The sequence below is a fragment of the Ammospiza nelsoni genome, chromosome 15, assembly GCF_027579445.1.
Source record: "Ammospiza nelsoni isolate bAmmNel1 chromosome 15, bAmmNel1.pri, whole genome shotgun sequence".
In the NCBI taxonomy this organism is placed as follows: domain Eukaryota; kingdom Metazoa; phylum Chordata; class Aves; order Passeriformes; family Passerellidae; genus Ammospiza; species Ammospiza nelsoni.
In genome coordinates, this window is record NC_080647.1 from 6,138,184 (window position 1) to 6,164,916 (window position 26,733).

The following is a 26,733-nucleotide window of genomic DNA, read 5'->3' on the forward strand; positions in this document are numbered from 1 at the left end:
TCTTTGTACGTTTATGTTATTTAACTTGATTTTTCAATTAGAAGTAAATCAGAGCCTGCACCCACCTCCTGAACACAGTCATTTGTGGTTGGTTTAGCTTGGGTTTCAGGTGTTGAAAGCAGTATTCTTTGGTACCTGTATAAGTGTCCATGGGGAGCTTAATGTTTCTTTTAAAAGCAGGATTGGATTCTGCTCAGGATAGAGGAATGAGGTTGATATTTCCAAAAAATTTCCCTCCTACAGGCAATCCTCTGCTGATTTAATAATATACAAGCTGCTTTTAATTCATGTGCTGCTATGTCACAGCAAGAGAGTACTCCAGAACTCCAGACCTTGTGTTTTGGAGCAGGGAATGTGTCTTGCCCCTGCCCAGGGCAGAGCCCAGCAAGCAGTGAGCCAGCACCCGCCCTGTGTCACCAAACCCTGAGTGTGGGGTTTTTTTTCCCAGAGTGGGGGTGTAATCTTCCCTCTCTGGAGATATTCCAGAACTGTCTGGACACAATCCTGGGCCATTTGCTCCTTAGGGAAACCCTGCTTGAGCAGGGAGGATGGACCAGATGAGCCACTGTGGGCCCTTCCAGCCTGAACCATTCTGTGATTCTGTGTTGTTTCTCCTCTCCTCGTGCAGATTGGGCCAGGCTGTTGGGAGCAAAGCCTGATTCTGGCACATGGATTTATCCAAAGCCAGCCAGGCTGGGCCAGAGCAGCCTGACCGTGGGGTGTGGGAGCTGTCTACCACTGCCAGCCCTCCTCAGGCACACACTTGGGACCAAAAAATTTAAACCAGGGACATGTTTTCCTCTCCCATCCCCCATCTTGGTCTCCTAGCCCTGCTCTTTGGCCCGGAGAAGAAGGAATACATTTTTGGTTTGAATTACCAAAATGGGACATTTAATCAAAGCAGAATGTTACACTTCTTCACGGTAAGATTTTTCTGAGTGATGCAATTAGGCTGTTTTTCCATATTGAAGTGTGGCCCAAGGGTGTGGTGACCCAGCATGCCAGTGGGGCTGGCACAGCTCTCCTCCTCTGGGCTGGAGCCAGGAAGGGTCCAGCACCACATCTCCCAGGACAGGCAGTGCAGCCTCTGGGTTCAGCAGCTCAGGCCACCTCTACACAGTAACTCAGGCTTTAAAGCCTGATAAAACTTCAATTAACATCCCTGGGAAGAGCAGAGGAGCAACTGCTGTGGGCCTTGATGGGGTATTTCAGCTCTTCAGATTTATTTCTTTTTAAGCTCTTAAAAAAGCCCTGACATAAATGAGAACCTCTCAATTAATCCCAGCTAAATAGGTGCCACATTACCAGTGAGAAAAGGAGATAAAACTTCTCAGTAGCGTTGCTTTTATGCCAGTATTTCATCCCAGGTAATTTCCTGGTGCCAAATGTGTCACTGTAAACCAAGAGCTGAAGGGTTTTAGTGTTAGATCTGGAACAATGCAGGGTTGGTTTGGGTGATTCAGGGATTGTATCTCTGTGACAATGGGAATCTTGCTGTTGGTGAGGAGCTGTCAGCTCCAAAGCCTCCCTCATCTGCTCCAGGGTAATTTGCTTCTACAAATTGTCTGTTTGTGATCTTCTTGCTGAGCTGCAGGGACACTATCTGTGGTGGGAATGGTGTCATGGTGGGGACAGTGTCAGTGGTGGGGACAGTGTCAGTGGTGGGAATGGTGCCATGATGGGGACAGTGTCAGTGGTGGGGACAGTGTCAGTGGTGGGGACAGTGTCAGTGGTGGCCTCTATCACTCTCTGTGCTGGGAGGGCACACCTGCAGCACAAGGTGGGGCAGCAGCCCTTTGTGTTTGGTCACCTGAATGTGTTTCCCTTTACAGATCTACTCTGGCCCCCCAGAAGACACCACAGCCCCCCCAGTGCCCCCACCCAGGGTGGCTGCCCGGCGGCACAAGCCCATCACCATCTCCAAGCGTCCCCTGAGGGAAAGACCTGTGTTCTTCAATGCCTCTGTGGAGGAGAGTGCAGGTCAGTCTGGCTGTTCCCTGATGCCTTACCTGCTTCTCACCCCTCCTGCTTTCTGTTACACCTTTCCAGGAGCAATGGAGGTAACAGCAGCAGGGCTGCACTTTCCAGGTCCTGGACATGGCAGGCAGTGAGGGCTTCTCAGAGAGAAAGGAAAGCCAAAAACGCTCATACATTGATTGCATCGTGTCACAAGTCAGATTTTGTGGGATTTGAGTTTTTCTGCTACCTGCTGCATGCTCCATTAGCTAAACTAAGGCTGGTTCTTGGCACAGGAGAGACCCAGAGGAGAGGTTTTGTGGCATCAGAGGCAAAAACACCTGCATGGAGTGTTGGTGGGATGGTAGCCAGGGAGGGTTGTGCTGCAGGAGGCCCAAGGAGGTCTCAAGCTGGCTCAGCTGCTGGCAGTTCCACATCCAGAGCAAGAACTCCAAAGAACTTTTTCAGGATGCAGTGAAGGTATTTCCTAGACCAAGTTCTACTCTGACATTACCATAACAGCTTCAGGATTTCCTTACAGTCAGCTGGATTAACAGCAAAGGACACATCACCTTAAAATTATATTTCTGCAACCTGATTTGCTCTAGTTGTCACTGCAGGCTGTGCCCTGATTCCACAGTCACCAAAGAGATGGAAAGTCTCTTTCTCCATTAGTTTTCAGAGCTGTGATGATGTTTAGGTGTAAAGTGTACTTTGTGACACTGGCAGAACATGATTGATTCACATTGCTCTTTAAAACTCCCAGACTGCTAATGGAGTTGGGGCTGGCCTTGCATTTCAATGCTTCCTCGACCTGGGAGCAGAAGCATTTGTTCACCTTGGCCTGCCTCGAGGCTGCAGGGAGCAGTGAGGTTCACAGCAGAGCCCCTGCTTGCTCCTGGTTCTGCAGCACAGCAACAGGGCTGGGATGAGTGGCTTTTGGAGGCACACCAAGTGCAGTACACAGCTAACCCCACAGCTCTCTGCTCTCTTGTCTCCACAGCAGAGAGGCTCAGCCAGACCCCCAATGGCGGCGGCGTGGAGGCCCCCAAGCCCCTGCACCGCAGCCGCCTGCCCGCGCCCCGGCCGGGGTGCGACGAGCTGGGGCGTTCCCCTGCCGAGAGCCGGCCCCAGCCCCGTGCTGAGCCCGAGCCGGGCAAGCTGGGCATGGGGAAAGGGCTGCAGGATGGAGGGGCCAAGGCAGCTGGCAGGGCGGCCAACGGCGTGGTGACCAGCCCTACCCTGAGGACTGCCACGCTGCAGGCCAGGAGACCGGCACCCCGACCAGGCATCTGTGGCAGAGAGGGTGAGTGTGTGCCTGGGGCGTGGCCAGAGCCAAGCAAGTGCCCAAGTCAGCCCTCCCTGGGCACGTGGTGGCCTCTACCCTTGAGTCCTCTCAGTGTAGTTCAGCAGGAGGGGCTGGGAGTACAGAACAGCCTAAGGTGTGGGCACGGGTAAAGTCTAGCACTCATTCCTTGTTGACTTGTTTCTTAAAGACTTTGAAGGGTTAAGTGAATAGTAAGGTTGGCTGGATCTTGGGGAAGAAAAGAAGCCGAGGAGAGGACAGGTGGTATCTGTCCAGGATGAAAGCTCAGCTGCAGGAATCACCAGTTTATGCTGTTCCTCTCCCATTCACAGAGCAGCACTGCACAGGGTTTGGTTAAGAACACTTGTGATTCCCAGGAAGTATCAGCTTCACAGTCAGCAACTGCATTGAGTTTGTCCTTGCAGATCCAGATCCAGCCCCTGTTACCAGTGCCAGGAAAGCTTTTCTGGGACAGGTAGTGTGGGAACTTCTTTCCCTGGACTCTGTCCCTCTATTCTGGCTATTGGCCACTGTCAGGGAGAGAGTGTTGAGGCAAAGGGGCAGAACTAAACCCACGAACCTGTTCAATGCCCCTTCATAAATATCTGGCCTCTGCCAGAGCTTCCTGCTCAGTGTTTGTTATCTCCATCCCTGCAGGTGACTGTGATGGTGTCCCTAAGCCACGTTCCCATGGTGATAAGCCTGTGATAACACGTCCCCCTGTGAGACCTCCAGATCCACCGTGCCGGACTCCCATCCCTCCAAAGCTGGAGCAGAGGCCAGATCTGATAGCAGGGACAGCAGAGGAGATGCCCTCATCTGTGTAAGCCAGCAGCCCATGGAGGGTGCTTGGTGCTGGTGGGGACACTCGGGGCCTCAGTGGCTGGAGCCTGTGGATGTTCCCTTGGCACTGGTGCAAGTGCAGGTTTGAATGTCACTTAGAAATCTGAGCAGAGTGCACGGCCAAAGAGGGGAATGGTGCCACAGTGAAGGCAAACAAGAAGCTTTGGAGCTGCTCAAGCACAGCCCAAGGGCTGAGCCTTGCCCCATCCCCTTCCCTGCTGTTCCTGGGTTGGTGGAGCTGAGCCCCTCCCTGTCAGCCTCCAGCAAACCTCTCAAACGAGACACTTTCTGGGACAGGACAAGATCCAGCTTAGATCTTAAGGAAACTGGGTGGAGTTCAGCTTCATCTCATCCTCAGATTTCTTTCAGATTTTAAGAGCGTCAGAAACCCTGCTGGCTTTAGTGGGAATTAACCTAAAGAAAACAAAAGGTGCCATGAGGGTCAGCTCTGTGCCAGAACTGCCTTAATTCCTTCTCTAGGATAATTTAACTTCTCTTTCTTGAGCATGGGCAGGAGCACATAAACACTAAAGGAAAGACCATAAAGGTCGTGGATGCACATAGGATTATAGGCAAGAGCACAGAAATAATGACTGGATGTGGCACTTGGTGTTATGTTTTAGTTGGTGTGGTGGTGTTTGGTCAAAGGTTAGACTCCATGATGTTGGAGATGTTTCCCAGCCTAAATGATTCCATGATGCCATGGTTCCATAAGCAGCCCAGCCAAAGCACTGGCAGGTGGTGTGCAGGTGGAGCAAGCACAGAAGGAGCCCGGCTATGCCTTGGCACAAGAACTGTCAGTTGAAGGTGATCTCTGCAGTGCTGCCAATGCTGCAGCTCATCCCCCTGGCACAGAGCAGATCTCATTAGCAAATTGCCAGGTCGAATCAGGAGAGACTTCTCCTGTTTTCTTTGCAGGGTGGCCTCTAGGACCAAGTTCTTTGAGACGGCGTCCCGAAGAACAGGCAGGTAAGGCTGGCACGGGGAAGGTTCCGTGTGGAGAGCAGCAGCCCTGCAGCACACGGTGCTCCCTCTGAGGCAGAGCCAGCACAGACAGCCCCAGCCCCAGGCCTGCCTTGTCTTGTACTCACAAACAGCAGATGGGGCTCAGCTAAAATGCTGAAACTAAACAAAGAGCACAAAGCATAAAATGTGAGTCCAGATACAGACTTGATAAATTAAATCCACCAAGCGAGAAACATCCCTGTGGATCCCTGTTAGCAGGTGTGTGGATCTGTGGGGTGTAGTGCCCATTGTACTCAGGCTTTGTGGGAAGATCAGGTGGTGGGTGAGGTGGTGAGGGCTGGTTAGGTCCCAGCAGCTGCCAAGAGAGCATGGCTGGTCCAGTCCAGGGGGTGTGCAGACAGGGAGCTGGGGGGTTATGGGGACAGTGTGGGCAGAGCCCTCAGTTCTGAGTGGCAGCAGGTTCCATTTGTGATAATATTTGTCCAAATAAGCCTCAGCTTCCTGCCTTGAAAAGCTGCCAATCTCTGCCCAGGAGAGAGCAGGTTTGTGTGTAAGTCTGAGAACTGCTGCTGCAGGTACTGAGAGAAAACATTTGTGCTATTGCAAAACAGACCCCTCCCTGCCCTTACCCAGCCTCGAGGAGCTTGTGGAGCTGAGTTGGAGCTTGCTCCTTGCACTCATTTTTTCTCTATTCTTCTACTTCCTTTTATGCAGTTCTTCATCACCACAAGGCAGGATCCCAAGTGATGAGAGCTGAGGCTAAAGGTATGTGTTTACGACAACAAATTGAATAATAAACTGAAAGCAGACATGTAAGACAAATCACCATTTATGGGGTTTTGGGAGGGAACCAACAAATTATGTGGGATTCCAGTGGTTCTGCCATTACTGGTGGGTTTGCATTGCTGCACAGAACTTGGAGCTTGTTTTCTTCTTCCAGGCTTTGTAAGCACACCTCAGCCCAGCTGGACCCAGGAGACTTTCTGTGCTTGTGACCCAGGAGTCAGAGCTGAGCCTTGCCAGCCCCAGTGCCCTGGAGAGCAGCTATCTTACTGGACGATGATTTCCAAGCCACAAGTGGCCCAAGAAATTAGGAGAGGGAGACCACAATGGAGAGCAGGTCCTGCCCACACATCTGTGTTGAACTGTTCCCTGCCCTCTCACCTCTCCTCCCGCTCCTCCCCTGTGTGTGCCATGCAGGTGATGGCAGCATGGGCAGGACTGGGGGACATGGACCACCTGTGGAAGGGACAGTGGAGCCCCTGTTCACCTGCACACTTTTGGGAAACACACCTTGAAAAGGGTGTTTGGACAGCACAAGGGCTGAGTCCCTCTGTTTGGATGCAAGGGCAAAACAGCTGCAGTCCCCTCTTGCCCTGCTTGCCCTGAGAAGCCCCTTCCTTTGTGCTTGTGTCCCTCACTTGGTGAGTGTCATTGTGTGGGACAGCTGTGCCTGCTAATGCTGCCCATGGTGACAAAAGCTGGGCAGGGATGGAGGAATCACTGTGCTCAGATCTGTGGGATGTCTCCTCATCTCCTCCTGGACATCCCTGGCCTGGGACACTACACTGACAGAGAGGCTTGGCCTGAGCCAGGGCCACAACCTTGCCTGGGATCAGCTCTCAGGCAGCACCCCCGGGTCAGCAGCCTCCAGGGGTGCAGCTGGGGGAGGGGGGCAGCAGGTGCTCCTCCTCTTCCTCCACTGCCTCCTCTTCCATGAGCCACACTCCCACCAGATCCACTTCTCACTGGCCCACCAAGAAGTCTCCATCCTGGGTGATTGTGGTGGCCAGCACAGAGGTGCTGAGGATCTGAAACTCACTGTTTGTGGGTCAAACCCATTGTTTGTTTTCTTCTTAAGAACTGCCCAGTTTGTTGTTTGCTTGTTTATTCATTTCCAGTACAAGATGGCCAGCCTGTCCCTCAGCCATGGCCCTGTGGATGATGCCCATTGGCCCGGGAGGTGTCCCTGGCCAGGACCTCTGTAGCACTAGAAGCTTGTCTGTTGCTCCAGCTGCCACCAGGGCCCAGCTCCAGGGCTGTGCATGGCAGAGAGCTACTTCCCTGCTTCTTCCGTCTGCCCAAAGATGACTCCCTCCTTTTGAATGGTTTTCTTTAGGTGCTGAGAGCCTTTGCAAACCAGTGGCCAAACATTCCCACAGCTGCTTCCCAGGTGCTCCATTCCCTGGAGCCTGGTGTCCTGCCTGGTGCAGGTCCTTCCCACCTCCTGGCACTTTGCCTCTGTGTGACCTCGTGTCTCTTATTGCTGAATGGCACACAGCTCATGTGTGTCATGTCCATGGTGCTCTCACTCCCTTGGCTTCAGCAGTGCCCCAGCTACTCCCTCCTTTAGGCCTGGCACATGAAAGTGGCTTTAAAACCAATCCAGCCCTGTGCTGTGGCAGCTGAGGCTGTGCCACATGCACTGGCAGCCCCTGGGGCTGTGCTGGGCCCCTTCTGCTGCAGCCCTCACCAGGGGCTCAAGGACAAGGCACAGGGGTTCTGATCAGGGATCTCTGAACAGGAATGGAGCTGAAGCTGGAGCCAGCTTCCCTGACCAGCCTGGCAGTGGGGCCACCTGCCTGCAGCACATCACCCCCTGGCCCTGCTGGGGTGTTGGGCCTGTGGCTCCCACACAAAAGGCCAGCATTTCCCTACTGTTTTTCTTGCTTTGGGACACTGTCTGGGGACCCCTTGAGCCTGTCAGTTTGGGAAACTCCTTGGGTTGTGCTGATGCACGTGGCTCTGGAGGTGACATTCTGTGGGAGCAGTGGCTTGTCACATCCTCCTCCTGCTTGTGCCCACTACCCAGCACAGACCCCAGGACAGAGCTGGACTCCATGGGTAGGGAGAATCCAAGGGTGGCTGGGTTTCAGTCTGACAGTATGAGCAGTGGGGAGAGGCAGCATTTTGCAGACTATTTCATGGTGTCCTTTTAAAGTTCTTTGTCACTTGTATGTCTGTGCTGATTTTTCCTGCACCCGTGGGTGCAGCTGAACACTGGGGACCAGCAGTTGGGCAGTGGGGATGCTGGTTGTGCTGGCAGGGGGCTGTGGGGTCCAGTTCCTGCTGCTGTGAGGCCCAATCCCTGCTACTGTGAGCACAGTCCCTGCTGCCAGTGGCCCAGGAGGGACGGCTGGGAATGTGGGATCATCCTTTGCAGCATGGCAGCCCCCAGCATCAGCCCTGGAGCCATTGTGATGTGTACAAGCTTAGGTTACTGCAAGTGTTTATAAAGTTTCTATGAAGTGAAACAACCATGTCGGTGTGTTTTGTTCCTCTTCACCCTGTGCCCAAGCGCTGCCCCCACTGTGCCCCCTCTGCAGGCAGGCCCTGCTGTGGGACCCAGCTCTGTGCCCCAGGGAGGCCACACAGGGCTGTGTCCATGGGATTGGGAGTGCCCTGGGCTCTGCCATAGCCCCACTCTGGGTCTCCAGTCCCCAAGCTGGTTTTCTGCATTTTTCTGACTGGAGAATATGCGCTGTCAAGGCTGAATATTCCTGCGCTGCCGCAGTGCCTGGACAGTATTCTGTGCCATGGGTCACCAAGAATCCACTTTTCCTGTGACTAATGGCTTCTTTCCATCTATCCAGCACTCTTTTCCCCTCCTCACATCTGTTTTCCCCCTCCTTTGACATTGCACACCAATGTTTGCTTTTCAGGCCTCTTGCTTTCCTTTAGCAGCAAACCCTCTCCCAGGAGAGAGCAGCTTCTCTCTCTGGCATGGGAATCTCACAGCCACCTTTGGAGCCTGCATTTCTGGAGAAGCCTGATGGAGGTGACCACTCCAGAGGGTGTTCCTGGGGGTCCAGGGACAGCCAAGCTGCCTCCACAGCCACGAGGGTTCCTAGCTGGAGAAGGGGAGCGTTCCCACCCACACCCCGCTCAGGGCTGCTTGGTGTTTTCAGGATCCTCCTGCAATTATTTTGTGCGGGCCCGGCCCCCGCCCGCGGGCCCTTGGTGCAGCATGGGCCCGGTTTGCCAGGCCAGGTTTGCCGGCTCTGAGAGGTCTGTGCCAGGCCAGGTTTGCTAGGCCAGGTTTGCTAGGCCAAGTTTGACCAGGCCAGGTTTGCCAGGCCAGGTTTGCTAGGCCAGGTTTGCTAAGCCAGGTTTGACCAGGCCAGATTTGCCAGGCCAGGTTTGCCAGCTCCAAGAGGTCTGTGCTAGGCCAGATTCCAGGCCAGGTTTGTTAGGCCAGGTTTGACTAGGCCAGATTTGTCAGGCCAGATTTGCCAGGCCAGATTTGCCAGCTCTAAGAGGTCTGTGCCAGGCCAGGTTTGCCAGCTCCCAGAGCTCTGTGCCAGGCCAGGTTTGCCAGGCCAGGTTTGCCAGCTCCCAGAGCTCTGTGCCGTGCCCTGGTTCCGGAACCAAGCAGCCGGAGCATTCCTGAGGCGGGCATGGACACAATGCACCAGGAGCAGCAGCTGGAGGGTTTTCTGCTTGTTTTTTCTGGCTTCTTGTTTCTCTCAAAAGTTTCCTTGTGGGTCTGTAACTTTTCCAGGGCTGAATGCATTCAAAACAGCCATGTTTGGGGAACAAAACTGTTTGCTTTCCTCACTAGGCCTTGTATTAAGTGATGGTGAACTGGAACAAGCATTGAAGCACTGCCCCAACAATCCTTGTCTGCCAACCCACAGGTGCCTGGCTTGCTTTCTTACAGAAAACATTTGGATTTAATATGAGCAAGAAAATTATTTTCCAGCACAAGTAAAACCTTTCAGGTTTTTATAGAGAGAAGATAACAAAACAATCAGTTCCAAAGCTTGAGCCTGAGCCTCAGTGAGTTCTTCCCAGAGGAAGATTTGAAGAGGCCAAAGACTCTGCAGCAGACACATCTGTGTGATAAATTTAGAATTGAAATATACTTAGTGGAGCACTGACATCTGAAATTTATGTGCTACACAGAGACCCATGAAGGTGCTGGAATCCACCCACGTGGGATTCCTTGGAGGATCAGAGCCATAGTTTTCAGCTCTGTAGTTCTCCCTGACCCATCCCACTGCACCATTACCCATCTGGATGCTCCGAGCTGGGAGCAGCTCCCTGTGCTGGGCGGGTTCCTGGCAGCCCTTAGCAGGTTTCTTGGCCCATACACATGGCTCTAAATCAGGTCAGGCCTCCAAAAAATCCTATGATTGGCTTAAACAATCAGGAGACGCTTTGAACCACTAAAGGCCATAATGTTTTCCATTCTCTGTGTTTTCAGAAGTTTAAGAAGTGCTTTAACAGCCTCTGCCAGTGTCTCTAAGAGCTCCCGCAAGGCAGAACTGTTGCAGTGACTTCTGAAGACTCTTGAAATCCTGTGGGCCATGCCCATGAAGGTTCAGAGAGACAAGTCCCCACAAGCTCCATCCTCCTACAGCTCCATCCTTCCTCATTCTGTGTCCTGCACACCCCAGCTCCCTTCAGTGCCTCCCAGAGGCTCTCCTGGTGGCCACCACACCATGCTGCCACACCATGCCACTGCACCCACCCTGCTCCTATGAGCTGGGACACAGGGCATGTCAGGCAGGCCCTGTTTGCCCTCCCCTTGGCACCCCCCCACTGCTGGTAGAGGGAGGCAGCAACAGTTTTGGGTAAGGAGCAAACCCCAGTGTTGGCTGCTGTCCCTCGTGTCAGGGCACTCGAGTCAGGGTGACCCCACTGAGGTCTGTGGCTGCCACTGGCCCACCCTGGGAGCACAGGCACAGCCCTGACACCATGGCAGGCACACAGGGCTGGCTGCCAGCACTGCAGGGTCACAGTGCTGGCACTCCCAGACCCCCAGGGAGGGGAACTGATGAAAGGGCTTTTTGACAACTCGTCAGTATTTTTGGAAACAGAACTTCTGTTTTAAAAATATCCCACTTTGTGCTCTGAGGACAAGAACAAATAAATGACTTTAAAGCATGAGGCCATTTTAGGGTTTTCATGATCTTTCCATGTTTTTAGTTGATTTCTTCATGATAACTGGACTTTTTCCTGTGAGCTTGGCGTGCTCTTCTGCTGAGGAGCCAAGGCGTCTCTAAGGGCAGCTCTGGAGCCCACTGGCATGTGGCTCACCCCCAGTGCTGGCATGGTGGCTGTCACCCTGCTGCCAGGCCCCACAGCTACAGAAATGGTCAGGGAGGTCAGCAGCTCTCTTGTGACCTGTAGGTCCTGGTGAGCTGTGCAGGGGGGATGCAGGGTATAGGATGTAGGATGCAGGATGTGAACAGAGGTGGCTGGACCATAGCGAGGCAGAAGGAGTTGAGTGAGGTGAATTTGTCCTTCAGCTTCAGTTGTGACCCAGCAGCCCCCACGTGGTGGCCTCACTGTCCTCCCACAGACACTGTTCAAGCCACACGAGTTTGGGGCCATCAGAGACCAAGGTCAGTAAGCCCAGGATGTGCAGCCACTGAGGGACCAAGTCCCTCATCCCATGAGGCACTGAACCAGTGGCTCCTGAATGTCCCTGGCATCCAAGTGGCCATTTGGCAGGTGACACTGGGACTGACATGCTGGCACCCAATCTGCCACACCAGCCCCGAGGAGCTGAGGCCCGCTCAGTGTCCATTACGGGGTGAATTTTGAAAATAACACAATAATTTTTCACTGTGACTCAGAGCAAGGGATGGGATCAGGTTCCTTGTGGATGACAAACCCAGGGGTTTTTATTCTCTTGGCACACTGTTCTTCAGCTCACAGGGCACACTGTGTGGACTGCTGCTGTGCAATTACACACCAGGCATTGCCAGCTATTTGTGGCCCAGCAAGCTTTTTTTTTTTTTCCTCCAAGCTCTTTGCTTTGTCTCAGTGAATCAAATCTTAGCCCTGGACAGGATTCACATCTGTGCCTTGAATTAACAAGTGGCTGATAAGCATCTTCTTTATTACTTGGAGAGCATAGGTCAGTTTTATAAAGACGTTGCAGAAGAATGGATTTACAACTGTTCATAAAGATACCAAAAACAATTACAAGAGCAGGAGGACACTGGCCTTTATTAGCTCCTTGCTTTGAGAAATACATTAATCAACTGAAATTCAATTTAAAAGACCCAAAGAGGAATATATGAAAGGATTAGCCAATTGATATGTAATTGAATTACGAGTTCAGATGTGATTCATGGTGAAATCTGAGTGTGAAAGAAAGCCTACAATGATCCAATGTACAGCCTCATCTACTGGCCAATGACCCACGGATTCCCAGTGCCTTTGCTTGCTGGCAGCCATCACACCCACAGCGATTTCATGCACAAAATCGACACAAAAGCCAAATGCAGGCAGAGGGTAGAGCTCCAGCAAACCGGATTCTGCATTTATTGGACTCAGAACAACAGCAGATTTTCAGGTTACAAAAAGAACTGAACACCAAGCGTGAGGGGCCATCCTGTGGCATGACTGGGGGCTCACGTGGGCCCCAGGCATGGCTGAAAGAGAAAGGAGAATTTTCATTTACCCCCAGCACGGTTTCTTTAACTGGGTGCCAGGCAAGCCCCTCTCTTTGGTTACGCAAATGATCGTCCTTCAGTCCCACATGGGAACTTGTGAGTTGCAGTTGTCCCAAGGGCATCCTGCACTGCACCCCATTGGCCCCAGCAGCATCTGTCACCACAGTCCAGCCCTACCAAAACACTCTGGGGCTCTCTCTTCCTTATCCAATGCATTCAGTTCCAAAAAAAAAAAAAAAAAAAAAAAAACCAACAAAAAAAACCAAACAAACCCCCCCCCCCCCAAAAAAAGAAAAAAAGAAAAAAAAAAAGAAAAAATGAAAAACCCCAGAAAAACCAGCTGTGTCAGCAATCCATCTAATTCCTTCTCTGGGATAATTTACCCTCAGGTCATGCTATAATTTGGGCAAAGCACTGCAATTCCAAACTGGGCCAGACCAGGCTGTGTGCTCTGCACCTGCATCATATGGTTTGTGGGGTCTCCAGGGTCACAGCCCCATGGAAATGGGGCCAAGGCGTGCCCAGTATCATGGTCAGCCCTCACCTTGGAGCCAGGCCCCAGGAAAGAACCAGCATTGTACCCCAAATTCTCTCTGCCATTCCAAGGCTCTTTTTTTTCTGGCAGTGCTGTGGCATTGGCTTCTGTCTTTCCCTCAGCTCTGGTGGAAGGAACAATTGCAGACTGGCCTTTGTTACTCCCAGGAACACAGCTGTGGGCTGGGAAGCCCCCCCAGGCAAAAAGGCACCAGCAATGAGCTTTTTGGCTTATTACAAAGAAAGTAAAATATATCAAATAGAGAACTCTTATTATTACAGAGACATGTTAACAAAGAGAAACAGCATAAAATTGCCACAGAACACCAAATATCCGGCACAGAGAGCAGCTTTTATCCACTTGCTAAGGGTTTATGTGGGTGCAGAGATTTACTCTGTGAGTCACAAGCACAGCATCCCTCTGCTGCTGAAGGGAAGGAGCACAGGGAGCAGGCACCAGTGGGCAGGGGAGGCTCTGACCCACCCGAGGGACCCCTTGCCTGCCCACAGCCACCCCCAGTGGCCACAGCCAGCCCTGGGCCTGCGCACAGGTGGAACTCAGAACACAGACACTCTCTGTGACCCCAGCATTCTGCCCAAATGTGTGAGGACACTTTGTGCAAGTCAAAGAGGGAAGAAACAAGAGACACTCCATTGTTCCCCAATGCAAACACTCTCCCTGTCTAACCTCAAGAAGACACAGGAAGGCTGGAGAAGGTGATACCAACCCCAGCCTATGCTAGTGTGTGCTCTGTGCATGCCACAAAAAGGGGGACCTTTGCAAACTGGGCAGCACCCAGCCAGAAAAATAATGAAAAGTCTCCATTAAATTGGCATGTTCTGACTCACCTCTTGCAGAGCATCCAGTACTTCAGTGTGCAACCAGAGAGGACTCTTAGAGCACGTCACTAAATAGATATCTTTAGCAATAGAAAATGGGCCATGCCTTTATTTTATACAGAGATAGATAATTTTAGCATACATTATGTTATTGAAACATCCAGGGCAAGAGCTCAGCAAGGGGAGGGACACCACAGGGACTGCAGGGCTGGCTGGTGGTGGGAGGTGACAGGGCAGCAGCTCTCGGGCTGGCTGGGAGACAGGTGACACCTTGGGTACCCTCAGCATTCCCTACAGACCACAGGGACAACCCCATGGCCCAGAGCAAGGAGTGGCACTGTAGGGAGGGTCCTGCCCCAGCTTCACTTCCCTCACTGAGCACTCTGTCCCCTAAGCCAAGCACAAAGGGCCTCTTGGACATTATGGCAGTGGCATGTGGATGCTGCCAGCTCTCCAGACTCAACCACAGCCTCTCCAAGCAGAGAGCTGCTGTCCTGGCTCTTGCTCCTGCTGAGGCAGGGGGTGCTGGCAGGAGCCTGTCAGGCTCAGGTGGGCACAGATTGGTGATACCTGCCCTGGGAATGCTGCATGCCGTTGCACCATTTGATCTATCCCACTGCTTCTGCCATGACACAGGGCTGAAGAAGTGTCCCTCCTGCCCTCACTAAAGACAGAATCCTTTATCCCACACCCTCTGTTATGGAATGGTGCCCATCCATGCACAAACACTGCTCCCAGGGAGATGCCAAGGTCTGTATCCCTTGTCCTCCATCTGCTGCCTTGGGCAGGAGCTGATGGGCTGAGCCATGACCCAGACTGAACCAGCTCAAAACCCACCACACCTCTGAGATGAGCCAGAGCAGAGTCAGGGAATCCACAGGGGAACATGGAGATGGTTGGTCTCTGCTGTGACACACCCAGGGGGTCCCAATTCCAGGGCTCAGCCCAAGGAGAGCCTCAGGGACAGCTTCTTTGGGACTGTGAACATGGTGAAATTCTCCTTGCTTTATTAAAGCAAAAGTAGACAAGAAAATGCAAAAGAAAACAAAAAGCATAAAGATAAATGGCAGGAGTTGGACTTTGGTATTTCTTAAAGCCTCTTCTTCCCCAGTTCCTGCAGCAGCTCATGAAAATCCACATGGAAACAGCATTAATTCCCCCAGCAAATACACACACAGATGCTGCGAGTCCTGGCTCCCACATTTCCTGGTAATCATATTGTAAAAATCCAACTTTTGAATTAACAAGTTGCAGAAGTTTACTGTGATAGTGAAGAGACAGAGAACATGACCTCAATGCCCCGACTGCCCCTCTGTCCTGGGCTGGGGGTGCTCCCCGTGAGCTCCTGCCTCGCTCAGCACTCACTGTGCTGGGTGACACACACAGGGCACAGGCAGAATCCTTCCCCTGCTCCCCCACTTCTCATTCACATGGTGCTCCCACCAGCAAAGCAGGGTGGGCAAATCCTTGTTGGGTTTGGCCTCTTTTCAGTCTCCCAGCAGATGAACACCCAGCAGGACACTCATTAACCAACCAAACCTTCCCTGACACGAGCCTGTGTGATGCATGAAGCTCTCCCAAATTGCTGTTCCAACTGCTTGGAGCCTGAGCTCATAAGAGGGACTGGGAATCACCACTCTGCTGTGAAGAGCCAGGGAAAATTCCAGAAGACAGGGATGCACCAGCTGGAATTTTTTACTGGTTCATTTGCAAATATCTGAGCTCACACCAGCACTGAAAATGCCAGCAGCCCCCTGGCACGGGGAGCCTCTGAGAGCAGCAACCTGCCAGCCAGAAAGTTCACGTATGGATTCTGTTGCTGCCACATGAGAGGATTTCAGGAGGAGGAGCAGGATCAGAACCCTGTCTAGCAGAGGAAGGAAAATCATTGCAAAGAAAGATCCTCTCCTTCCATAGGGGCTTTTCCCCCACTCCTTCTTATAATGAAAATCCCATCAAAAGGCTGGAAAGTATCAGGGAAATTGTTTTACTCCAAGAGTGTAAAGGAGCAGCTGCACCATGTTGGCATGTCCTGGAGAGCTGGGCACAGAGTGGGCACAGGGCTCTGGGTGGGCACAGGGTTCTGGGTTTGCTCACTGCCCTGGGAGGGTGCAGAGTTTGCTGTTTGTGCTGGCACAAGAATCTCTCGCAGATGGCTGTGTTGGTAACGCCAGGCCATGTCACAGCCCATGATGGCATGTGTGACCCTGGCACCAGCCTGTGTGTGTGTGCAGTCACTGACAGCCTGTCTGGGTCTGGGCAGGTGGTTCTGATGAACTCAGGATGTGCAGGAAGATGGGAACTAAAACACCACAGAGCACATAGGCTTGGCTGCTGTGTGTGTGCTGGGGACAGGCTGGGTGTGTGGGGCCCATGGGATGGGGTGTGGGTGGTGTGTAAGGGATGGGGTGTAAGGGATGGTGTGTAAGGGATGGGGTGTAAGGGATGGTGTGTAAGGGATGGTGTGTGGGGTGATGCACATGGCATGGGGTGTGTGGGTGATGTGTAAGGGATGGGGTGTGGGTGGTGTGGCGCATACAGGACCATGTACATGGGACAGTGAGTGCACAGTGGTGTCCTCCTGGGCTGCAATCAGCCACTGCCACCACCAGCAGCTGTGTGTGCTGCTTCCAAGAGCAGGGGGGTCTCTTGGTACTTCCCTTGCAGCCCCCCCAAAGAGTGCTGGTGGCAGCAGCCAGTTCCCACAGCCACCTCTCCATGGACAGGATTCAGAGAGGAGTCCCATGGTCCCACAGGTCCCGTAGACCCTGGCCTTGGTCTTGGCTCCAGAACACTCATCTGCTGGCTTTGGAAAAAAATAGTTGGGACAAAATATTTGGGACAAATGAAGGGAAAGAGCATAGCTGGAATCCCAGGTCTGCAGAGCCATGACAGGAGCAGAGCAGGTGTGGGGGCAGGGGCTGCAGGTGCCCAGGGGAGCCAGGCAGGTGTGAGGTCCGAGGGCATCAGGCACTTTCAGAGGTGGGTTCAGCTTTGTCAGGGAGCAGCAGCTGGCAAGGACAGGAATGTGACTGCTGAGCACCTGGGGGTCTGACCCAGCTGGACAGGCCATAGGAAAAACAACCCAGGTGGAAAACAGGACCCAGCCATCGCTGGGGGATTTCCAAGGTGATCTTCCTTGGCAGGCCTTGTGCTGCAGCCTGTCCTCTCCATCGCTCGTGTCTCGGCAGTGCAGGCCGGTCCCAGGGCCAAGCTGACCACAGCAGATCCCACAGTGGCTGCAGGGCCCATGAACTCCTCAGCCACAAATTTGCCTTGTCCCCCAGCTCTGCTCTGCTTCTCTTCTGCAATGTTTGAACTTATCTGCTTCCCAGCACCACAGTGCAAACAAAACTTCCAGAAGGAGGCAGGCGACATAATCCACACCCAAACGCGGAGCTGCAACCTGCTTTGTGTTGTATTCTTTTTATAAAAATCACCCCAAACCCACCAACCACTGGCACTTCTTCTGCTGTCCCGTGGCCCTGGGCTGCTGGAGTCACAGTGACAAACAGAGAACACTCAGACATGATGCCACTGCCCCCACCAGTCCCCGTCCATCACCGTGAGCAGCTGGTGCCAGGCAGAGGTCAGCGCCAGGGGTTCAGTTCAGAGGTACCTCAGGAAAATTGTAATCTCAGGAATCTCAGCAGGTCTGTCACTGCCTGTCCCCTTGGCCACCGCCACAGAGGGATTCCCCAAGGCACTGCAGGACAGTAGTGCAGAAGTAACAGGCAGGAGATGGCTGGAATGGGGGTGGCAGCACGGGGGTCCCTCTGAAAGATCACTGTGCGTGGAAGTAGATAGGCTTGACTTTTCCAGACAGGATCTTGGGAACCTGCACAGAGATGATCTCGGCCATCATTTCTGGGTAGTCCACACTCACCATGTGTGCCTTGATTAGGAGATCAAATGTAAACTGATGCAGGTCCTTGGCAATCTGGGAAAGGAAGAGAACTGGTTAAACAAGTCCCTGGGCAGTGCTTTTTCTGGGAAGATACATGACAGAGGTCCCACCTACCCCGGGAAAGGGAAACCGGATGAAACTGTCCAGTGCTCTCTCCAATTGCATCTGAACTCCTCCCATGATATGGAGGTTGTTCCAGAGAACGATCATTCTCTCTATGAAAAGTTTCTTTTTTATATTGTTCCTTATGCATTTAGATGGCCATTATGTGTACAGATGGACATTTCCCTGTCCTCTCTTACCGGATGCACAGAGTCCAGGACCTTGGTGAGCTGGTAAAACCTCCGGGAGCAGGAGGTGGGGTTCTTCCTCTTGCAGGCAATGATCCGGTCAAGTTCCTTGATGTAATTCATGCGGAGCTCATCAAAGAGCTTCTGGTTCTTCAGGCCATCCACTGGAACTGGGTGGGAAGGGAAGGAAACAGTGAGAGGAGCCCAGAAAGTGACAACAATAGGAGAGCAGGAGGAAGGGCTGAAGCAGGGGACATCCCCAGCTTCCTCCTGGGAAGTGAAAGTCCAGGCACAGGAAAAGCACCAGATGCCTCAAGGTGCTGGAGCTCTGTGGAGGGAAGGGTGTGGATACTCACTAATACTGAAGAAGAGGAGAGCCTTCATACAGAGAAACTCCTGGGGTGTGATCTGAAGCCACCCAAATTCCTGGGAGAGGTGCCTCATCCTGATGCACTGGCTGTACATCCTGGATTTGTGCATGCGGTACCTGGCAGGGTGAGATGGGCACAGGTGGCACAGAGCCCAACATGCACGTGTGTGACAGGGGGACACTCCCTGACCCAGCAAATCCCCCTGCCTGGCACAGCCTGCTGCCAAGGGCCTGAGCTCTGCCTCATGCAGGAGTGGAGCATTTTCCAGAAGGCCTGTATGTGATCCTCACTGGACACAGATGGCTACAAGGGATTTGCAGCATCTGTCTGAAGAGCGACTGCAATGATTTCCCAAACATTTCTGTCTGTCAGGGATATGAGGTTGAATTGGAGCTCCCAGGCAGGTGAGAATTTGCCTGCTGCTGTGTTTGGTTATTGGGTTCCATCTCCTCAATCTGACTGCCAGCAAACCCTCCCCAGCTCTAAGCTGATGGTACATCAAGAAGAGCCCACCAGGACCTTACAGTACATTTTGTCTCTATCTTTGCTCACCCCAGCTACCCAACAGAGCTGGAATTCAAACCCCATGGCAGAAAGACAGAAATTGAGCAATCCCTCACCCCATACCAGCTTCTGCTGCTGCCCCAGTGGGTGTCAGCCCACAGCAAGGCTGAGGGAGCAGGCAGAAGGACCCAGAGAGGCATCACAGTGGCCTCACTGCTCCTGGAGGTCACCATGGGTGGTGACAGTGGGGAGCAGGATGGGCACAGCCAGGCTGGGCTATGCTGGGCAGCTCAGTTTAACTGCTCTAAGTGTAGCTGGTCACCTGGGCTGACCCAAAGCCCAGCATCAGGCTGTTGTTGTTTCACACTTACTCATTGAACACCAGGTCTGGAGCGAAGTAAAGCATCCTGGAATTGACGTTGGTGAAGGATCTCCACCCCATAGCAAACACCATCAGGCCCATCCAAGAGTATTGGATTATTGACATCTGGTCATCCACATGCAGGTTGCGAAATCCTAATAAACAATGAGGGAGGGATGTTACAAATTACTGTTGGGTTCCTGCAGCTTCCAGGGCTGTTTCCAGGCAGACTCCAGCTCTCCTTCAGTGCTTCTCTTAGGAAAAAGTGGTCAGTCCATAGCCCAGGCTCAGCCAGCTTATGTCTCAGGACATGAGTCATGACATGGAGCTCCCACCTTGACTGGGAATCAAGAATAGACAAGCACAAACCTGCCCCTGGAAGGGAAGAAAGGGAACTTCAGAGACAAATAGGGGAGAAAATTCCACTAGGACTGCACCAATTTAAGTAACTGGATTTTTATGTGATGCTCAGAGACAGCAGGCAGCCCCTAGGCCTCCCACCATGGCCACAGGTGCTCTGGTTTCTGCCCCATACACACTGCATGGATCTCTTGACTGTGGGAATGAGCATGGAAACCTCAGCTACATTGCAAGAGAAACAAAAATAGCAACTAAATTCAAATTACCATTCCCAGATGGCAGCCCAGAGTTAAACCCCAGGCATGCTTTCACCACCTCCAACGCTGTTTTTTTCAACATACTTGTAAATAGGCAAATATAATTGAGTTTCAAGGCAATCATGCATTATTTCAATCAAATATTAAAGCAATTTAACAGCTCCAGTGTATAATTACAACCCATTGAGGCAAGGATCTCTGTGCTTTGGAGAGCTCTTCAAGGCAAACAAGCTGGAGAATGAACCTTGCCCAGATGCCACCCTGGCACAGTCGGTGCTGGCCCCGGGGGCAGCAGGGCAGCAGCTGACACTGCTACACACTGAGGGGTCGGGCATCAGGTGCAGTTCAGGAGAGTAAAACCCTCTGATAAAGGGGTGGTTATGACAGAAAACATTTCCCACAGCACTCTCCCTTTCCATCAGCACTACTGCAGTGGCAGAGCCTCAGCCCTGGATGCCAGGTGGCTTTGGTGGTGTCTCTGTGGATCTTGATGTCTAGTGTAGACAAGCCAAAGAGGAAGCAAGATTTGTCCCTGGTTTTACAAGCCAAGAATAGCAGAAACAGAATGGGCTACTCTGCATTTAAGGGTATGCAGACCAATATCTCATTGGGAGCACCAGTCTAGGGAGCTGCTAAACACCTGACCATAGCTCATCACCAGGGTTTGGCAGAGAGTGGCAAATTTACTGTGCCTCAGTCTCCTCCTCTGGCTGTATTACCCCAGACATACGAGGAGCAGGGTTCCTCCTTTCTCTGGTGTCCCCTGAGGAATGGGGTCAGAAAGGAGAAGGCAGCAGGACCTGGCCCCGTGCCCCAGTCTCCAGGATGCTGGGAGGTGAGCTGGGTGCCCAGACTGAGCTCAGCCCTCTGCAATCCCACTCACCCAGTTCCAGGATGACAAGGTGGAACAGGCAGCATGTCCCCAACCTTGCAGAGACACCTTGCAAATCCGGCTCAATGAACACATCATTCACCAGGATGCTCCATTTACTGCACCTGCTGACCAGCATCTGGAAAATTCCTGCCCCCTATTACCTCTCTGAAGCATCACAAATATATCACACCAGGCCATCACATGGGCAACCTGAGTGACTGCCAGGAAAAGCCCTTTAGGATTCTGCATTGCTCTTTTGCCATGTTGCTATTTACCCTTTTCATCACTTCAGGTGGGTTCTGGGACAGGGCTGATCCTTGTCTAGAGGGCAGTTCTGCAGGGCTGGCAGACACGGCTTGGAAGTGGAGCAAAACCTCCATGGAAAGAGGGGGAGAAGAGCAGGACCCTGAGCCCAGACCAGCTGCAGCCCTGCCATGGGCGCAAGTGCCCTGCGCCCACATGGTATCACTGACCAGGAGCTATGTGAACTCAGAGTATAATTCCAACACATTCCATCACCCCTCAGTTCCTTCTCCCATTATGAGCCCCTCTAGAGTCAAGTCCCACACTGCTACAGGCAGGGGACACACACACTGCCCATGGAGGGGGTCCTCCAGGAGCTGTGTGATGGCACAGGGGCTGCAGACCATCCCCTCTGCCCCTGCCCCCAGCAGTGCAGATGGGCTCTGGAGCTGGGAGAGGATTTGTTTGCTTTCCTTCTCACCTGGCAGAGCCTTTGCCCATTTGACCACGTAGACCAGCTGCCTCTCCCCAAGCTCATTCAGGCTGGTCAGCAGGTTGGAGAAGGAGTCAGGCTGGCTGTTGTCATGGCCAGCACACACCACCCCAGGCTCAATGGCCTCCAGGACGTTGAGGAAGATGGGCTGGCACTCGTAGCCATCAATGCGTGTCATCACCAGCTTGGGAGCTTGCTCCTCTGTTGGGCTGGATGAGCTGGTTCCCTCCATGTCATCCTGGGCCTTCAGGTTACCCAGTTTCTTCAGCTTGCGGGCTGTGGGAAAGATACAGTTTAAGTGACACTTAAAAATATGTTAAAAACATGTCAGGGCTTCTTGGCTCCATCGTTGTAGTTATGAGCAAAAGAAAAGTGATGAGAGCAGCAGCTCCTCCCTCAGTGGGCACTGCCCAAGGAGTGCCCTGGCATTGCAGCTCTCACCTAAGGACAAGACGAGAACACCCTGTGTGACAAAATCCATTTTGTTGTTAATCTGACATGGAAAAGAACCAACATGATTTACATCCTCTGCAATGACTGGTCTGTAAGTCCCACTTAAAAACAGAGAGGAAGATCCAGGGAAGAGAGAGAAGAGGTTTTGACTCAACTCAAACTACTGCTCATATGCAATCAAAAAGAGGAGCAACACAAGATGATAAACTCAGCATACAGTCATGTTCCAGGGAGAAAAAACATTGCACATGGATGGCCGAGTGGGATTGTCCCATCTCAGACCAGGGCAGAAGCAGGATGCATCTGAGATAAACCTCCCTGCAATGCCTGCTGCCCCATAGCAGGCTCTCCCAAACACACTGCACACATATTACACAAAACACATCTCAGAAGCCAGTAGGGAGTTCCAGGGCTGTTTCCCTGGAGTCCCCACCAAGGGGTAAAGGACCCAAGCCAGGTGGTCTCACTCTGCTGTGCACCCTCATGAGCCTCAGGAGCTGGCAGGGGGACCAATGCAGCCGGTGACTTTGCCTGTGCCCGCCATGAAAAGGTGTTTTCCCCACACACCTGGCTCTTAACCCCAGCTGCAGCACTCCAGAGGTGTGATACCAGAGGTCTTGGGGAGTCCATGTTCCCCTCATTGACACCAGCATGACATTGCTCAGCACAGGTGGCCTGTTCCTGCCACCCCTCACTGAATCCAAACCCCAGCTAATTAGAGAACAAAAGCCCATGGCTTCAGCAGGTAATACAACATCAAACCAGTTGTCCTTGGGGTTTTGGCTCCTTCATTATATGATACTTATCTCAAATTTCCTTTCAGCTGTAATTAGAAAAATAAGCAGTAAAACATAAAAATGTCAAGTCAAAGTGCAGCTCTGTAAATTAACTCCAAATGTTGATTTTTTTTTGGTACTCTGTATGATCTGCTGTATGGGCAATGACGACAGGCCTCTCTCTAAAAAGGGAGGAGAAAGGATGAATAAAAATACGGGAAAGAAAGAGGAAAACAGTGCTGCAGCACAGAGTGATGGCCTCTGGCCATCAGCCACTCGTTTGATATGGCCTCTTCTCCCTTGTCTCCAAAGTCACAGCTCTGCCAAAGCCACCACTAACCCACATCCCCAAGTGACACAGCCACAAATCTGTTAAATCCCCCCAGGGATGGTGACTCCACTTGGGCAGCCTGTGACAGAGTTTGGATTTAGAAATAACCACTGCCCCAGGTCATGTGTGTGAGCGAAGCCAAACCCACATGTACAAAACACACATATGGTTTGCTTTAAATGCTTGGGTTTCTTCCCTTAATATTTAATTATCTAGTATGAAAATATCCCAAATGAAGTGAGAAAACAGCAAGTACCTACTGCATTGGCTCTGAAACTGCAGCCACAAACCAGACTTTCCTGTGACAATGGGTGTTAACTGTGCTTTCAGACAGGCCTGGGGTTTGTGCATTCCAGGAGCACTGAAATACTGACATTACCAAGTGGAGAAAACCTTCAGAGGTAAAGACTGGCTCCTACTCAGTCACCTCTGCCAAACCCCTTTGTGGTGGTGGCTCCTACTCAGCAGGTAATATAAACAAAAATTTAAAAACTGGAATTAAAGACATCTGTAGTGGGAGAAACCTTAGGAAATGCGATTAATATTGGGATGTTCCTGCTTGGCTGTCAGCAGGGACAAGAGGCCCAGGGAGCCTCGAGGTACAGCTGCAGCACAGCACTGCCCCAAGCCCTGCAAGCTGGCCTGGGGGTCTCTGGGGAACTATTGGATAGATTTGGGAAAAAGCTTAAAGGACACAATTATATATCACAATAAAATATTCAGCAGTGCAAGAACCCGCGGGAGCACACTCAGAGCGATGGCCAAAGTGATGCACATTTCAAACATCTCCCTTACAGGCACTTCTAAAGCTCTGAGGAAGGAGCACTCTGGGCTCCAGCACCAGTTTTCATGATGCCAGGACTTAGGGAAGTTATGGAGACCTGGAAGAAGCTGCTCTTGCACTGACTACAATGGAAAGATCCTGCAGCACACGTCGAGCTCAGCTGCCAGAGGGACACTGAGGAGATGAACAGGACTTGTTTTATAACCTGCTGCCCTTTGCTGTTTTCATGAGCTTCACACCAGGCTTGCCAAAACCAGAACCTGTCAAGCTATCAACCTTGTCTGGCACAACAATTTCAGTTGATAATAATAAAATTACTGGTTGTGGCAGACACATTTAAGAGATCTGAGTCAATCAGGTCCACATGACTGAAAAGAACTTGAAGGATGTAATAGTAGATAGTGTTGCTGAATTGTTGCAAACTCCCTAGTGATACATCTCAAGGCAATTATTGTGTTGAAAGAACATCAGACAGGTTTGTTTCTTACAAGGGTGGCTTATAACTACATTCACCCCAAAACCAGACTTAACCATTTCTACTCAACCAGCCCATATGGCAATGTATGGATGGAAAACAGGGATGAGCATTAAGGATGATCACTGAACAGATGGACAGAGGTCAGCACACAAGGGCTGATAGGTGTTGGCAAACTGCAGAAACCATGAGGACACTGAAGAGGACACTGAAGATTTGACAACATGTCTTGGAGCAAGGAGGTAAGGAATGTCACTTGGGTGGCTGTGTAGGAGGCAAAAGGGTTATTGAGTCACAGGTGACAAATACCCACTGTGGGGACAGAAAATCAATAAAATTAGGGGTTTTAATCAAGAAAATCAAGTTGTAATAAAGATCAAATTGCTGTAAGTCAAGACCAGACCGGATGAAAAATCAGGTACAGCCTGATTGTAACACTGATTGCAACTACTGCAATGGCTCTGCAAAAATTGTGTCAAATTCCCCCTGGCTGGAATCAATACCCAATGTGTGGTGAGACTCTGCTCTGCCTGAACCTGAATTAGGACTGAATTAAACACACCTATGCCTCAAGCCTGGATTTTCACAAGCTTTTGGCTGTTATTACAGGAGATTTCTAGCCCTACTCTAAACAAAATGAAAGGAATTGCACATGTTTTGAGTTTTTGCTCCAGCCAAGACCCACAGGGTTGCAGCTCGGCTAGCTGCCAGCTCTGGTTGTGGGTGCAGGAGCTTGGAGTGCCCACAGGAATACCCCTGGCACCTCTCATGCTCCCTGAGCTCGGGGCTGACAGGATCCCTGCAGCTGTGCCCACACCAGGACATTTCCTGGGCTCAGGGCTGGCAGAATCCCTGCAGTTGTGCCCATACCAGGACATTTTCCAGGTTCAAAACTGGCAGAATCCCTGCAGCTCTGCCCATACCAGGACATTTCCCAGGTTCAGGACTGGCAGAATCCCATACCAAGACATTTCCCAGGTTCAAAACTGGCAGAATCCCATACCAGGACTTTTCCCAGGTTCAGGACTGTCAGAATCCCTGCAGCTGTGCCCACACCAGGACATTTTCCAGGTTCAGAGCTGGCAGAATCCCTGCAGCATCTTCCCCAGCAGCAGGCACAGGTGCAGTGGGATGGTGGGCACAGGCCAGCCCACCAGCAGGACCCAACACACTAAAACAGCATTATCACTGGTTTTTTCCTCTTTTTTTTTTTCTTTTCCCTCTCTACAGTATCTTTTCCCTCTCTATAGAGAGAAGATCCTGCTTAGTGGATACCAGCTTGCAGGTCACTGTGATCTCAATCAATAATGAAGTGCTTCAACACATTGCCATCCTGTTCCAGAGCAGAGCCTGCAGAAGGCATTCAGTGTGTCACCTCCCCCTTCTCCTCCTTCTTCTCCTCCTCCTCCTCCTCCCCCACGAGAGCACCAGGGATGTACCCCATCAGTGACTGTAATTAGCCACCAGTTAAAAACAACTGGTTGGAGCTTGGGAGTGATTTCAAATGCCCTGCCTCCGCTGTGGGAGAGGTTACTGTGGGCAACCACAAGCTTGCCTGTTTGTAACAATTGCCTTTACACCGACATCCAAACCAAATGTAAAATAGACCAGCCAGAACAGGTCAGGGTGACCCAAAGAGCTGAAGAAAAAAAGAAGGGAGCGGGGTATCCGTATTAGCATTAATTTTGTCAGTGTGTCCTGCAGAAGAGGGTTACACTGATGTATGTCTTCTCCTACTTATGGAAACTTCACAGAAAAAAGCACTTAAAAATAAGCTAAGAAAAGGGAGGGAGGACTGCACTGCCTTTTGGGATCTTTGGGGAGAAATCAAATGAAACCCCCTGCTCCTTGGTGAGTCACAAATCAGAGCCACTTCAGGAACAAGTCCTTCAAGACAGCGTTGTTGCAGCCCAGCAGCTCTGGAGGCTCAGCCTATCCCAGCAATGGGGTTAGGATTTTACCTAAAATGCTGACACACCCAAGCAGTCTGGGCTGCCTCTGTCCCCCTGTGCTGTGCCTGGCACTGCCAAGGCTCCTCTGTGCAGCCCCTGAAGCCCCCTCAATCCAGAGCTTCCCAGCAGGGGCAGGTCTGTCAGCACCCTTTTCCAGGATATTCTCTTCCTCACAGAATCACAGGAGGATTTGGGTTGGAAGGGACCTTAAAGACCATCCAGTTCCACCCCCTGCCATGGGCAGGGACACCTTCCACTATCCTAGCTTGCTCCAAACCCTGTCCAATTTTCCAAGGCCTTGGAAACTTCCAGGGATGGGGCAGCTACAGCTTCTCTGGGCACCCTGTGCCAGGGCCTCATCACACAGGGAAGAATTTAATCAGATGAACTCAACAAGGAGACACCCAGTGAACAACACCAACTTATAGACTATGAGCAGACAACCTCA

The 26,733-nt window shown here is 51.8% G+C and overlaps 2 protein-coding genes across 2 annotated transcripts in view; one reads left to right on the plus strand and one right to left on the minus strand.

The window, feature by feature from the left end:
- Window positions 1-8,288, plus strand: part of OPHN1 (oligophrenin 1) — a 51,955-nt gene extending 43,667 nt beyond the window's left edge. Inside the window, exons 19-24 of the mRNA XM_059482793.1 lie at window positions 1,833-1,980; window positions 2,960-3,262; window positions 3,920-4,085; window positions 5,024-5,074; window positions 5,786-5,836; window positions 6,012-8,288. Coding sequence (XP_059338776.1) covers window positions 1,833-1,980; window positions 2,960-3,262; window positions 3,920-4,085; window positions 5,024-5,074; window positions 5,786-5,828 — 711 coding nt within the window. The 3' untranslated portion in view covers window positions 5,829-5,836; window positions 6,012-8,288. The remainder of the gene's footprint in view (window positions 1-1,832; window positions 1,981-2,959; window positions 3,263-3,919; window positions 4,086-5,023; window positions 5,075-5,785; window positions 5,837-6,011) is intronic.
- A 3,716-nt stretch (window positions 8,289-12,004) lies between these two features.
- AR (androgen receptor) overlaps window positions 12,005-26,733 on the minus strand; it is a 40,280-nt gene continuing 25,551 nt past the window's right edge. The window contains exons 4-8 of the mRNA XM_059482978.1: window positions 21,503-21,790; window positions 19,298-19,442; window positions 18,408-18,538; window positions 18,064-18,221; window positions 12,005-17,794 (exon numbers count right to left, since the gene is read on the minus strand). Of these exons, the coding sequence (XP_059338961.1) occupies window positions 17,639-17,794; window positions 18,064-18,221; window positions 18,408-18,538; window positions 19,298-19,442; window positions 21,503-21,790 (878 nt within the window). The 3' untranslated portion in view covers window positions 12,005-17,638. The remainder of the gene's footprint in view (window positions 17,795-18,063; window positions 18,222-18,407; window positions 18,539-19,297; window positions 19,443-21,502; window positions 21,791-26,733) is intronic.